The sequence below is a fragment of the Tetrao urogallus genome, assembly GCF_951394365.1.
Source record: "Tetrao urogallus genome assembly, chromosome: 3".
Lineage (NCBI taxonomy): Eukaryota > Metazoa > Chordata > Aves > Galliformes > Phasianidae > Tetrao > Tetrao urogallus.
The window spans coordinates 85826041-85840260 of record NC_136815.1 but is presented as its reverse complement, the minus strand read 5'-3'; the positions used below and the strand labels follow the sequence as shown (position 1 = coordinate 85840260).

The 14220-nt window shown below is 42.1% G+C and overlaps 1 protein-coding gene across 1 annotated transcript; it reads left to right on the top strand.

Annotated features, from left to right (window-relative positions):
• Positions 1–1992: 1992 nt before the first annotated feature.
• CD83 (CD83 molecule) lies at positions 1993–12114 on the top strand (the record flags this gene model as incomplete). The annotated part of the gene is made up of 5 exons (XM_079533849.1): positions 1993–2035; positions 2204–2334; positions 10022–10235; positions 10328–10431; positions 11959–12114. The coding sequence occupies 5 exons, from the start codon at positions 1993–1995 to the stop codon at positions 12112–12114; spliced, it is 648 nt and encodes a 215-aa protein (XP_079389975.1).
• Between the last annotated feature and the right edge of the window lie 2106 nt (positions 12115–14220).

Genomic DNA, 14220 nt, shown 5'->3' with positions numbered 1-14220 from the left:
AAGAATGTAATTTAACTTCTCCTTGGCAAATGTGTGTGCCATATACATTTCCCAGACCAAACTCAAGCTTGTCCTTTTATGCTTACCTGTTATTGCACTTCTGTGTGGGCAAACCCATGACCTCAGACTTTAAGCATGCCACAGCCCCTCTAAACTGCATCTGGTCGGGTCATTTTGGTGAGGCTTACTGTGGGCTGATCTACAGCAGGGGTGGCAGCTTGCTCTAGTTTACTCAGAATGGGTTTTCCTGTGATGGGAGGAAAGGTAGAGAAAGTTTTTGCCTTCTGACTGATTTACGCAAGGTGAATATGTAGCTCTGAAGGACTCATGGAATGAAGCACTTGGGTGAAAACTAAGTGCCCGGCTTGGAGGTAGGGTTGATGTGAATGGCTCATGAGGACAGGAGAGCCATCATTTTCATAAAGAACAGATGGGAAATATGTATTATCTGGAACTTGTTTCTCTCTAAGATTTCCTTCAGCAAAACCACCCCAACCCTCACTTCTGCCTTCTTCTCAAGGACTCCATTAGTTCAAGAAGGAGAAAGCAGTGGCAGGTCAAGATTTTCTCTCCCTCCACAGAGACCCACTGGAATTTAAATTTCACTTGCATCTGTCTTCTAAGAAATGGATTGAAGTCCTTCAAACAGGAAGACACTCACAGAATAAAGCTCAGAGCCTGTTACATTTATCATGTCGGTCAATGAAGACAGAAGCTTTAAAAATAAGTAGGCTATTTCAACAATGAGGCCCCTGTGAAACTGCTGTCTAACTTCATCTCAGATCATGTTGGAGTTTCTGAAAGCATTAGTCACCCACAGAGCTTACTGGTGTAAGATGGACTTTTACAGGCTGAGGACTTTTCAAACAGACTTGTCCTCACAATGCTTTCTATAGGTGATTTGGCTTTAGGGTTCCCTGGAACCTGGATTCAAAATGGGCTGACCATACTCTCTCCATCCAAGAAATTTAATCAAAAGCCTCCTAAATGACTTCTCACCACCTGGGTCTCAGTAGCCTAAAGAGAGCAGCCAGAACTTGTTTCCAAAAATAATGTGTCATCAGCTTTCAGAGTTTCATCATTTGTAAGTGCTTCTGTGATCAACCTCAGACTTCCTCAAAAATTCTCCAAGGGGAAAGAGCTCTTGCAGATCATGAGCAGAGGACTTCTTTGGTTTTTTTTTTCTTTTTTTTTTCTTTTTTTCCAGCTATCTAAAGGGGATGTCCAAAGAGTTCCTCTGCTAGGAGCTGACTTGATTTGTTTTCATAAGGAAATTTTCCAGCATGTAATTTGGTAGAATTATGTCACTTGAGCTGCCCCTGCTTGTTTTGAGGATGACAGAACGCACTGGAAGTGATGCTGCTTCTTCTAAAACATGAATGCCTATGCTGGGAGGAGATACATGCATATTGCTTGTAAGACTTAGCAGTTTTGTAAGCTCCTGGTTAGCTGAGTCGAGGCACAGAGCTCTACAAGTGCTGTGACTTGAAATTTCAGATGTGGTTTTGGAAATGCCATCGCATGTGGTCAGCTTTTACACAGCCACTGCTCTTTTAAATTTGCAGAAAAAATGTTGAGAGGGGATTTCAGGAGGCTGGAAAACCCTTTCCCCCCTCCTTTCATCGGTCACAAAAGAGGTTCTTCTAATGCCAATTCTTGATGCCCTTCTTGCCGACCCCAGCACCTCACAGTTAACCTTATTTCTATTCAGATCAGTGCAGAGGGGGAAAAGAATAAAGGAGAAGAGACTCTACCAGCGCAGGCAGTTGAGAAATGGGAGTGACCTAACTATCTGATGGGAGGAGCACAGGCTCCTACATGTAAGAACTTTCGCTGTGACGTGGGGCACCACAAGGTAAGACCTCTGGGGGATTCCCCAGTCTGTGTCCAGAAATATCACTCTAGAAGCAGAAGCAGTTTCACTCTGCTCTCACAGTCCATCCAGCAAAGAGGCACTGTGTTGCTGCTCTGCGATTTGAAGCAGCAATACCCATGGCTTCAGCAGCCTATAGTCTGCTCATCACCCTGTGCAATGGTATGTAGAGAGCCTTACAGTTTTCGTTGTTTTGTTTTGTTTTGTTTTGTTTTATTTTATTTTATTTATTTATTTTTAATGCTTATTTTATGGGGATGTGTTTTGGGAAGACAGAAAGGATTACGTGGGTGATCACTGATAAAAACAATTTATATCTGTGCTTGGCAGTTTGGAGCTTGATCAATGGAGCTGCTGTGGCTGCCCCAGATGTTGCTGTGACATGCTCTGAAGAAGCTCTGCTGCCCTGTAAAGTTCTTCAGGATTCCTCGATCACCTACCAGGCAGTGTCTTGGTACAAAGTAAGAAAAAAAGCTGAAGTAACTTGAGTAGTCTGCTTTGCCTTCTTACTTGATACTGGCTTCTCTTGTGCAGAATGGGCTATTTTGTGAAAAGGCATCCTTCTGTCAGTGCAGCAAAGATAAGGCAGCATTTGAGCTGATCGTGGGGAACAGATGGTTTCTGTGTCATTGTTTGAACATGACCCTTGCATTGCTCTTGGCCTGCTTTTCTATATGACTATTCCTAGCCTGCAGGGACCAGAATTTAGGGATTATTCCATGTGCAGCCTGCCAAACATCACTTCAAAGAGACTTTCCAGGATTTTCTTTAGAAAACCTTATAACATCAGTAATGCTGTCTCTTGGTTGATCTTCCTCAGAAAGGAACTGATTTTTAGTTTGCAATAGAAGAGCTAAACAAAAAGACACAATTACTTTGAAAGGCTTGTCTAGTTAAGGTGAACATAAGGGAAGGATATGCAGAATACAGACAGAGAGCAGGAAATCCTGAATCATCTGTTTGTAGAAGTAAACTAAGTCACATTTTGGCTGTCTTGACTTACCTGCCATCTCCAAATCAGGAATACCCTGCTTGTTGCCTGTATGTGGGAGAGCTACAAGGATCCATTGGCTAATGAGCAGAAGGTACCATTTACCACTTTCAGTATGAAATTTCTCATAGAAAAAGAGACAGAATTGTCCACTGGTTGAAGAAGTATCCATTGACTTGCCCTGTAGGGACTGTGTATTCACATATCAGCACACAGACTGAGTTAATAGTGTGTGCTGCTTAACAGGCAAAAGGAGGGTTTTGTCATGCTGTGCCCCTGTTTTTGATGGGCAAGAATTGTTTATTTATCTGCCACAACATAAAGCCACAGCCTTGGCTTCCCCAGCAGTTTGGTCAGATACAGTTTTAAAATTATTCCCCCACAGTAAATGAATAAATCGTGCAATCAGACTTCTGCAGCTGAACCTGCCAACACGTCTGAATTGCACTGCAACACTGAGCACATCCTTCAGGGCCCAGTGGCAGCTAGAAGGCAGAGACAGCAAACAGAAGCTAAAAGCCAAAAGCACTGTGAAACCCTGTAAGCCCAATTCTGTGTTGTCACATAGCTCTTTTAGCTCCACCTGAGCACAAACAGATTGCACGTGCAAGAGGGGGTGATATTTGATGATGCCTGCTGTGTATATCCCCTCCTTGGCAGCCCTCATCTGTGCTCCTCCTCTTTGAAGCACTCTGGCACTGGCAGTGTCCTGTCCCACCAATCTCCTCTCCCTTATGATCTCCTCATCTTGTTTCATGTGTTTTGCTCAGGAAGTGCAGTCCTTTCAGTGTCAAACACAAGAGGACCTCACTCCTTTTTGCTCTGCTGGCACTGGCATAAGAACAGGTGTTAAAATCAAATCAGCAGCAATGGCTGCCACCCACAGGGGTTGATACAACCAACTTATTATGTCCTTCTGGTTATTTGTCCCAGGAGTGAGATGGAAAGTAGGAATGGGAAGTTAATGCCACTCCTGGAGATGCTAACTCAAGCCACAGCCCTAGCCATACTAGGAAAGCACAGCATCAAATCTAAAAAAGCCTCTCAACAGGAGAAAGTGATTTGCTTTCCATTTTGTACTGGGGAAATGATGCTTATTCCACTTTTAGGGCTAGCAGAGTGGGTATCATCTTGAAGAGAAGGACAGTTAGCAGGTGGCTAAACCCAGCCTTGGAATGTGCCTCCCGGTCCCCTCTGCTCTGCAGTCCTCCCTGCTTGTTGTCCCCTCGTGGTCTGTGTGCAGCAGTCCCCATCCTGAACTTCAGGATCTCAGGGGAACGGTGGGGTGTAACTAGGCTGCCCAACGCAGAATTGAGCTGTTATTTAAAAAACAACTGCTAAAGGATTAATCAATAAACACCACATATACCCTCAAAGGGCTAATTAAAAGATAATTCCGACCAACGGTATGGAATTTCAGACTGTAAAGTTTAAACAGCTGTTAGGCTAGATCTTTTGTGCGAGGTCACTTTGAACTGTGCAATAAATGCAAGCAATTAACCTTTGCTTCTGCTGCCTTAAAAAATTACAGCGACGGTGTTACAGTGCTGCACGTGCAGCTCCTTGCACAGGGTGAACTCATGGTAAAAAACCCCTCTTCCCACTGGCACCTCTGCATGCTTCGACCAAGTAAGGGATACTTTTATGCTGTTTTCTACGACCTGCTTAAAAAAGAAGTGCTATGCTATTTAAAAGTACCCGCTTTTACAGTTCTGTGTGAAAAACTAATAGTTTGAAGGAGTTAATATTCTGGTGTCAAAGTGCAACTGAAAGTAAAAACAAAGCACTGCAGTCATCAGTTTCTTCGCTTTTGCTAATGTCTCAGATTGCAAATAGGCATGTGTGTTTCATCTGTCCAAAACCCAGAAGTATCCTTAACTCCTTCTGGACTGTTTGTAGGCATGGGATCGAGTGTGGGAATAATTCTGTACATTCATAACAGTGCTAGCCATTAAGGGTGGTCCACTCCTAGGGACACAGGGCAACTCATGTGCTATAAAGCCACGAGCAACACAGATGCTTTGCAAGTGAAGACTGATAGCCAGGGCATAAGCACACAGGCACTGGCAATTGCTCATGGAAAGGCTGGTTTGAATTTCTGTGGCCCATCTATGAAATAAGAATCTGGGTAATGAAACTTCACTTACCATTCTGCCTCACACTGCTACTGAATACTGAACAGTTTGTCTTTGTATGGTACACTGAAAATGAGAACCACTTCATAAAAACACGTAACTATCGCTTTATATCCAGCCTGACAATCAAGTTGAAACATACCCAGATGAAGTCCCAGTGGTTATTTAGTTATGTTGTTCATGCGATAGCCAGAACAGTCTTAATTTAAAACAGATTTTGAGGAAGAAGAGGGAAGGCTGCACCTCAGTGGAGAAATAACACTTTATCACACTTCCCCGAAAAATATAAAACTGTGGCAAATTTAGAGAAGGAAGTTGTATTGTAAAATAAAAGTAGATCTTATAGATGTATCACATTAATTTCACCTTCTTTCAAAGGAATAACTTCTGCTAAATGTGCATAGTTATTACCTATTGCCATAGGTAAATATTTTCTATATTACTCTGGTCTGATTGGTAACATACCCAAAGAAATACAGTCAAGCTCAGACGTCTATCTAGCTCCAAGTGGCTCCAGTGCATTCATGACTGAGATGGAAAGGAAGTTGTGAACACGACCAAAACAATTATTTTGCTTGACATGCAAAGAGCCGCTGCTTTGTGCCTTAGCTTAACAAATAGAAAGGCTCTGTGGCTGAGTCAGGGAATTTTCTGACCAGGCCCAGATAATGTGTCATGTGTGATTCCTTTGCTGTTGCTTTGGGTTCTTGGTGTTTTGGTTTGCTTTTTTTTTGTTGTTGTTGTTTTTGTTTTTTGTTTTTTGTGTGTGTGTGCTTGTTTTTCTTCTAAAGCACACTCAGAGTTCACTCACACTTGCTCACAATTTATATAGAGTTTTAGGGGGTTTTGTGTTTGTGTGTGCGTTATTCCTCAAATTTAACAGCAGTATCTCTATTATAATACCATATAGGAACCATATGAATGCATCTTCAGCACTAATCAAATGTGAAAGTGCTTTAGTGCTGCAAAATGCACCTATTAAGTGGTTTCAGCTCAGTTGTGATTCATTATATGCTGGCTGTCAGGCATTGCCAGGATTCTAGATATTTTATTTCAGAAAATAAATCCCTTCTGGCTGGATATAGAGTATTTAGATTTCTTTAGCAGTCAAATGTTTAAGCTTGGTCTTTATTCGTGGTAAAATTTTACACAAAACTATTTTTACAATCATCCCACCCTCAGAAAAAGAAAATAGATTTATGTTAATGCATTCCGTCTTTAAGCTGGCATCAGTTTTGGACCTGAACCATTTTGTTTCAAATAAAAATTCGCTTTTATGGGAAAAGTGGATTGTATTGGCAGCTTGATTTACCTAGGAGCCAAAGTATCGCCTTAGTCTGGGAAGGGTGTGATGAGAAAAGGTATTTAATGAGAGCAGAGAATATGAGTTGACTTGAAAACAGGTTGCTCTCATAGGTACATGATAAAACCAAGCTTTAATTGATTAGTTAGGTGCAAGCACTACAGCACGGGTGAATTGCCTCTGTTTAGTGACACAACTGTGTAAGGCTATAGCAGTTTTCAAAACTACAGCTAAGGGACAGCCTGCTCAGAACAAGAGAAGGACTCCTCCTCCTTCTACCACCTTATTTTTAAGTTCCATGAAGAAGAACTATTTGCTGAAGAGCTCTGAAATCTTTGAGGCGTTATTCTACCTATTTGTCATAGTTCATCCAGTCAGAAACCAGAAATGTGTCAGCTCAGTATTGCTTTCAATCAGATCTGAAAATATTTACATCCTATAATATCTACATTTTTACTACTCCTGACGTGCAATCAGTCAACTGACCAGAGAATCATAGATTCATAGAATCCTTACATTTGGATAGGACCTTTGAAGCCCATCCAGTCCAACTCCTCTGCAATTTACAGGGACAGTTAGATCAGGGTGCCCAGCCTCACCTTGAAAGTCTCCAGGGACGGGGCATCAACCTCATCACAGAATACATGTGAGGAAATCATATCTTCTTTGGATCAAATGTTTCCAAGCTTTTGAGAACTGGTGTAACTTTCACAGAGACTCACCACAGTAAGGTGACTAGAGAAAGTTGCTCAGGACTGTGTCCAGTTAGGGTTTAAACATCTCAAAGGATGAAGGCTTCGCACCCACTCTATTTCTTCTCATTGCTTTGGAGGTGATAAGGAACAACGGATTTAACTTCCCTAGCTGACTTCTGAAAACAAGGGCACTGCCTATGATGTACTTGACAGAACAAACAAGCAGGCTTCCATTTCTTTTGCTGCTTAGTTTTCTTGATGGAGGGTTTTATGCAGCAGAATGATGCTGCCTGCCTGCAGGTTCTCACTTCCCAGCGAAACTTGCACCTCAGTACTCTCTAGCAGCCAACTCTACACAAGTAGGTTTGCTGACACTAACAGCGTTTGCTTCGATCCCTCCATGCTTGTGTGGAATTAATTAGGTGGCAGCCCTGGCATTTACCTTGTGGTGTGCTGCCACCTGAAAGAGAGCCAGCATGGGTTATTGCTGGGTGATTGTAGGTGCCTGAGCTGTGCTGGGTGATTGTAGGTGCCTGAGCTATGCACTGATCTTCCTGGTGAGAGGTTGAACAACACTTCTTGGGCTTCCTTTCAAATGATGGGGCATAGAGCCTTCCCGTGGTAACTTGCTCAAGTGTTTCCTTGCTGCTCAGGGAGGGCTTGGTGTGTTTTGATGAGATGGCAGGAGCCGAGATTGCGTTGGTTCAGGCATCGGAGGGGTTGCAGTGACCTCTGAGCAGGGATGGCCGCGCTGCCTGTAGGGGCTGGGGAAATGCCACCAGGTGTCTCTGTAGCCTCAGAAATGTAGGGAGGCTGCGAGCGCTGAGCAGCACCAGTCTAGCCTGCCTCTGCTCCAAGGGAAGGGGAGATTTAATGGAGAAGGAGCGGCGCGCAATCTTAGAATTGCAGCCGCGCGCATGAACCGTTCTCCTCCCTAAAGGCAAAGGGTCTCGACCCCGCATCCAGGGCTCTCCTGATTTCTGCCCTGGCCAGGGAGCCCACGGGTAATTGGTGAGGCCGTCACGTAACTGTCTTTTATTCTGCAGCAAAGGCATAGTTCATACGGCTCTGCAGGCTTTGCTCTACTTGGCCTTACATAGGAGTCCCTCTGGCCAGCCTGTCCCCAGGATGCTGTCACAGTATTTGTCCTTAAATGTGCACCTCAAGAAGCTCTGGAGGCAGTAACAAAGCTCAGTGACCCCTCTAAAATAAGAAAGTTGAATCATAGGGTACATGGACTTAGTTGAGTTCTCCCTTACACCAGCAGTGATTACAATTGCATACAGAGTGATCAAAGTGTGATCTCAGCCACAAGTATCACTGTACCATTTACCACCCAGGGCAACAATTAGTCATGCATGACTATTGATAATTATTCTTTTTTTAAGCAAGCAAACAAACAAACAAACAAACAAAAACCAAAAAATGAACAAACAAACAAAAAAAACCCAGCCAACAAACAGATGAAATAGGGCACACAGGCTTGTTCTCTTTATTGCCTTATGGGTAGTTTTGCGTTTCACTGAGAAGGGGGTGGCAAAGGAAGGGAAAGTGGTGAAAATGAGATCTGAGGGAGGTCAACTTTATCCACTTAACTGCTATTGACCCACGTGTAACCAGAGCTGAACCCAGTACTCAGATTGCTCTGGCTGCAGTCCTGGCAGCATGCAGGGCCTGAAGATATCACCATCCCTGTAATACAGTGAGTCTCAACAGCCTAAAAGCCATCATAGGCACTGCTTGTCCCTGAGCTGCTTGGGATCAAGCATAATAAGGAAGAGGAGCTGGGGTAAATTTACGGGGGGATTAAGAGGAAGAAGGTATTTTGTTCTCTCTTACTGGGTAAGGTGTGGAAAGTCCCAGGGAATTACTGCTCTGTGTTTCAGCTACGTGCTTAGAGAACATCCCCCCCCCCCCCCCCAAATAATAATAAAAAAACCCACTTTCTGAGAAAGGATATTAACAACAATGAAAATGTTGTGCTTTTGTCTGATTCCCCAGTTCCTAAAAAGTTCCCCGACTTGCAGCTTGTTTTACACCATTTTGCACAGAAGTACAGCAAAGCGTCAAGCCTGTATTTCTCCCCAGATCCTTGAGTATGTTTTCCTCATGCAAACACAGGAAAGAGAAACCAGATTCTCCTATCCTCAGCTGTGTTAATTTTAATAAGTTCCAGCGTAACCATTGCACCCTGATGCAGTAGCTATACCAACAGAATGTAAGCACTGTCATGCAGCCCAAAAATATGTCTATTAGAATAAAATAAGAAATAACACTAAAAAAGCTTTGGCTTATATTAGTGATAGATTTGGCTGAAAAATTAAGCCTTGGACTGTGTGAGCGAGCTCTGGCTCTGCTAGTCCACAGAAAGCCCAAATTCATTGATTGCTCAGGAAATCTTCACAGAGGGCACGCTGCCTGGAATCCCAGAAAGACACGGACGAATAGGAATGGACATGTACTAATTCAAACCCTTCTCCCATCTTTCAAATCAGGTTAGGGATTCCTCTGTTCTTTGTGGTTCCTAGCCAATTGTCATTTTCAGTGCATCTTATCGCTCCACCATACAAGCTGTTCTGGGAATACGCTTTATTCCTCCCGTAGCCTTTCAGCAATGCCAAGGAATGTAGCTCTTCTGGTTACAATTAAGAAATTCAACGTACAAATGCTCCCAAAGCACACCAAAAACCTGCTTGTGACCTTCACGCAAGTGAATCCAAATGAGTCGAAGCAGTTTGTGTTCTTTGTTTTCAACAGAGAGTTGAGGGGAGGGGGGTGTGCTGCTCCTCCGGAGAGGCACTGTGCTTTCTGGGAGCAGGCTATACTTTCTTCAATATTGTATTTAGACAAATAGTGAAAACCATTTTGATTGTGAGCATGAATGTACTATTCACCCTTGAGCTTTTTTTCTCCTCATCTCTCTTCAGCTTCTATTTTCAGCCATAAGCCAGCTTTCAAACTCTCTCCTCTAGAATTTAGGATGACGCTGTTGCCCAAGACAAGAAACGTATTTGTGTTTTCCAGATGGCCGGAGTTGGTGACAGAATAGCATGGAAATTCCTTGACATGGAATCTCATTATCCAAAAGGACTTGGAGGTTCACTGGAGCTCTCCAACAACACATTTCAACTGAGGATCAGAAATGCCACCAGCCAAGATAGTGGCACGTACAAGTGCACTTTGGGGGAACAGAGGGGAGACCGCAACCTGAGTGGCACCATCACACTAAAAGTAACAGGTATCATGTTCTGTTAGCATTTCATGAAGGTAACAGTTTAAAAAATATTTTACGGACACCAGAAAAGCATAACACCTTATTTTACATTTTAGGTTGCCCTGGAATAGAAGATGAAAAACTGAAAAAATACAAAACCGAGCTTTTCATGCTGACTTGCCTTGGGATTTTTTACTTGTTGCTCATCTTCTTTACTTGTGTGAGTAATTCCCTTTGTTTTTCAAAGACAGGCAGAAACTCAGGTGCACAAGGAACACAGGATGGAGCCCCAAAGAGATAAAACATTTCACTCCACCCTGAGCTAACTCAAAGCAGACGGTTGTTTTCCTGCACCCTGCTGCTCATTTCTGCTTCCAGTTACTCCAAGTGCAAGTGCTCTTTGGTTTAAGAGTTAAGAGTGCAACAGTCCTTCTTGTCTGGTAGTTGGAAGCAGAATGTGCTCAGACAGAGAGGCACAGGCTTCTGGGTTCCAGATCCCACCTATGGCATTGCTTTGCAGGACAGAACAACAGACAAATTCAAGTCTACCTGTTTTTTGCTTCATTTTTTAGACCTGTAAAGTGAAACATAGAATATAAAATCATAGAATGGTGAACCAAGCACAAAACCCGGGCAACTCAAAGTTCTTGACTTAGAGTCATTGTGAGCCTCAACCAACAGCATCTCTAAACAATGAGCTTGTTCCTCCCTCCCCCTTCCTGTGGGAATGCTTTGAGATAGAGTTACAGATAACATTGTTAAAAACAAAGAGAAAACAACCCCAACATTTTGGGAGGACAAATTGAACTTTTTGCTGTCTATTTCCATATCTGCCTTATTGTTTTGTTCATCAGCAGATGAATCGTAACTGTTGATTGGAGAATATCTAATTAGCTGCAGCTAAATGCAGCTTTTCATGTACCTTCAGGGAGCAATTAAATTTATGCCTGTCTCTTTCTTAGATTGACAATCTTGCCAGTAATTTGTGCTGTTCAGACTAAAGTTTGACAAGATAAATCTTGTAGGAATTTGTTAGGATGAAAGTATGAAAGCAAGGATATCACTCAGAAAAGGCAGATGCCTCTGTTCTGCTCAGTGTCCTGAAAGAATTTCAGATCTCTAAAGAAATTTCCCATTCCCAGAGATAAAAAAAATCCAGTTTTATTGGTGCTGTTAAAAAACGCAGAACAACATCAGAAGATAACCATTCTGATGGGATGACCCATATCTTACTCCTGGGTGAGAGTCCAGTTTCAGGTATCAACCTAGTTTTCATCAGCATTTAATATTGCCCCATTTTCACAAAGGAGCTTTGTTTTTTAAACGTCTGTTAAGTTCTTACAGGTTGCCTTGTCCTCTTTGTGCCTAATCTCCACTAAATTCAAAAGTGATATTAGGTTTAAGATTGGTGGCAGTTCTGGAGCTTCACCTTGACAACATGATGAAAATATTTTGTAGACTGGCCTGTGTTGAGAATAGGTACAAATGCATTTGATGCAAAACATCTTTGCATGAAAATATGAACCAAATAGAGATTTCGCTTTGTGACTTTTTGACCTACAAAGCTCACGGACTGGGCAAGAAACAACACCTTTCTTTTATACTGGATGGTTCTGTTGACAAATAAATGCAAAAGATTTAATGAGCTAAGGAGAAAAAGCAAAACTTTTGAACTTCAAAAATGTTCTGTACACAAAAACTCTCAATTTTAAGTCTTCTTTTCTTTTTTTTTTTTCTTCTATTCTAGACATGTCTAAGAAAAGAGAGTATGTCTGCCAGTGATAAAAACAGAAGAGAATTAAAACACAATCTCACTCTCATCAGCGCACGTGAAATGACAACATTCCGGGTTTTTAACAGTGGCAACACGTGCAAAAGTGGCCTCACTTCAAGTTCTATTTAATTGGCCCTATTGATGGCACCTATTGATTGTAGGTTCATCAGTGAACAAATGCCACGAGATAGATAGCGGAGTGATATGAAGAGGGCTGAAATGGTGACATATGGCTGCTTCAGGACTGCCCAACAGTATGGGCGACCTGTCAGTGATGTGCTTGTTCTGGACAAGCCTTCAAAAAGCACCATTATGCACTACAGTAACTTCTTGGTGCTAGGTTGCTAACAAGTGCCATTGCAGCTACACAACTGTGTTACAGTGCTGTTAAGAAGCTGGTATCAACAATTTTCACTCTGCCATGCAGCCCTCTTGTTCAGACAGACTGCTCTTGTGATGTGAAGATTGTGTAGTAGGGGCACCATGGCAGTGCAAAGGCTGGAGGTTAGGCTTGTCAGTGAACTAACTGGTATGATTCCTGCTGTTGTCCTGGATGAATCACATCAACATTCATTTTTAAATATTGGACTGACAGATAAGGAAGGAAGAAAATAGTTTGAAAGTCTTTCTGGACTGAGAAGAACCCTATCTCTGCAAGAGAAATAGGTGTGCACTTGCATAGTGTGTCCATCAGACATTTTCTAGACGCTTCTCTAGATAGGTTCATCCATAAGAGGCTTCTATACAACTGTTAACTTTAAAGAAGCAAAAATAAGAGGGAAGCAGCATGCAATTTTAAGGACATGCAAAGATGACTGTTAGTGATTTATAATACACAACTTCAACTATATGAAATGAAGCCTCTATCGATCAAATGATAGCAGTAATGACCAAGGGAGAAACAGACCATCTAAATCTTTGAGATGTATCGAGTCAGCTGTGGAGAAACAGGAACAGAAGATGGGGCAAATAAACACCAGCTTTCGATGTTAACAGCATGCAGTTTATGTGAAACAAGGCTATGAGAGAAGCCAAATTCAGGCTCACGATGCAAGGGTGAGAAGACTTGTCATTTTGGGCTGAAGAGGGCAAGAATTACTTTGGAGGTTGAAATTAAGTGACCACCTTTACAGTGCTGCTGGTGAAGCAAGTAGAGTCTAGAGTGGCTGCAGATATTTATGCCACCATGGGAAGATTTGTGCCAAAAAATGAGAATTTGCAAACACGTGAGAACACAATCAATACCTCCTACAAAACAAGCCAGTCAAGCACACAAAAACTCTTTGAAAGCTAAACTGCAGCATTAGGATTATTCAGTGCAGTTTGGAATTTCAGGCTGTGACAAGGAGGCTCTTTCTATAATCCTTTGACTAATTTTGAAGTGATGATGGGAGGAAAGCACCGTGCATCACTCAGCAGCGTCTCTGTGAGTGGGGTAGATGTCTACATTGATGGAATCTGAGGGGCTTCTGACCAGAAGAATGGTTGCAAGGGGTATGGAATTTACTTGGGGCATGGTAAATTAACATCACATTTGCTTTCTTATAATCAATTTTTACATGTAAATGTGTGTAACATACTTGAAATAAAAATTCAGAGATAACGTACCGTTTGTTTTTCTGCATGCCACATATGGCAAATAATCCCAGAGATACTCCGTATCAATTGCAATTTCTTTTACAATCAACTTAATTACATCAAATAATGTAGATGTCTGATCCAGCCTCTTCGGTGGGAGAAGGCATGTGTGTGTGAATAATTGATTAAGAAATGGATAATTTCATGCATTTCTAAAGAATTAAGATTATTTGAATTTTCCTCAAAATTCCCCTTTCTGTCCAAAGAATGTCCCCAAACACCTGTCCCCTACTGTCAGACAAGTAATTAAGTGAAACACAAGGATGCTTCAGTCTACCTGTGTTGCTTCTAAACACGGGGCACCGTCATGGCTGACCTGCATGTTTAGATGGCAGTAATATGAGCTGAACTGTGAATGTGTAACAGCCCCCTAAGTGACCCAGGTACTTCAAGCTTCTCCATGTGGTCAGGAATATGTAATATCTGATTGTTTCTTTTATTTATTTATTCATTTATTTTTGCTTTTTGATTTTTTTCTCAGTTTATTTACTGATTTCTTTCAGAGGAGGATACAAGAGGCAAGAAGGGAAAATTCAGGTGACAGGGGTTGATACAAAATCAGCAGCCAAGGCTGAAACAATTTTTAAAAACTGTTCC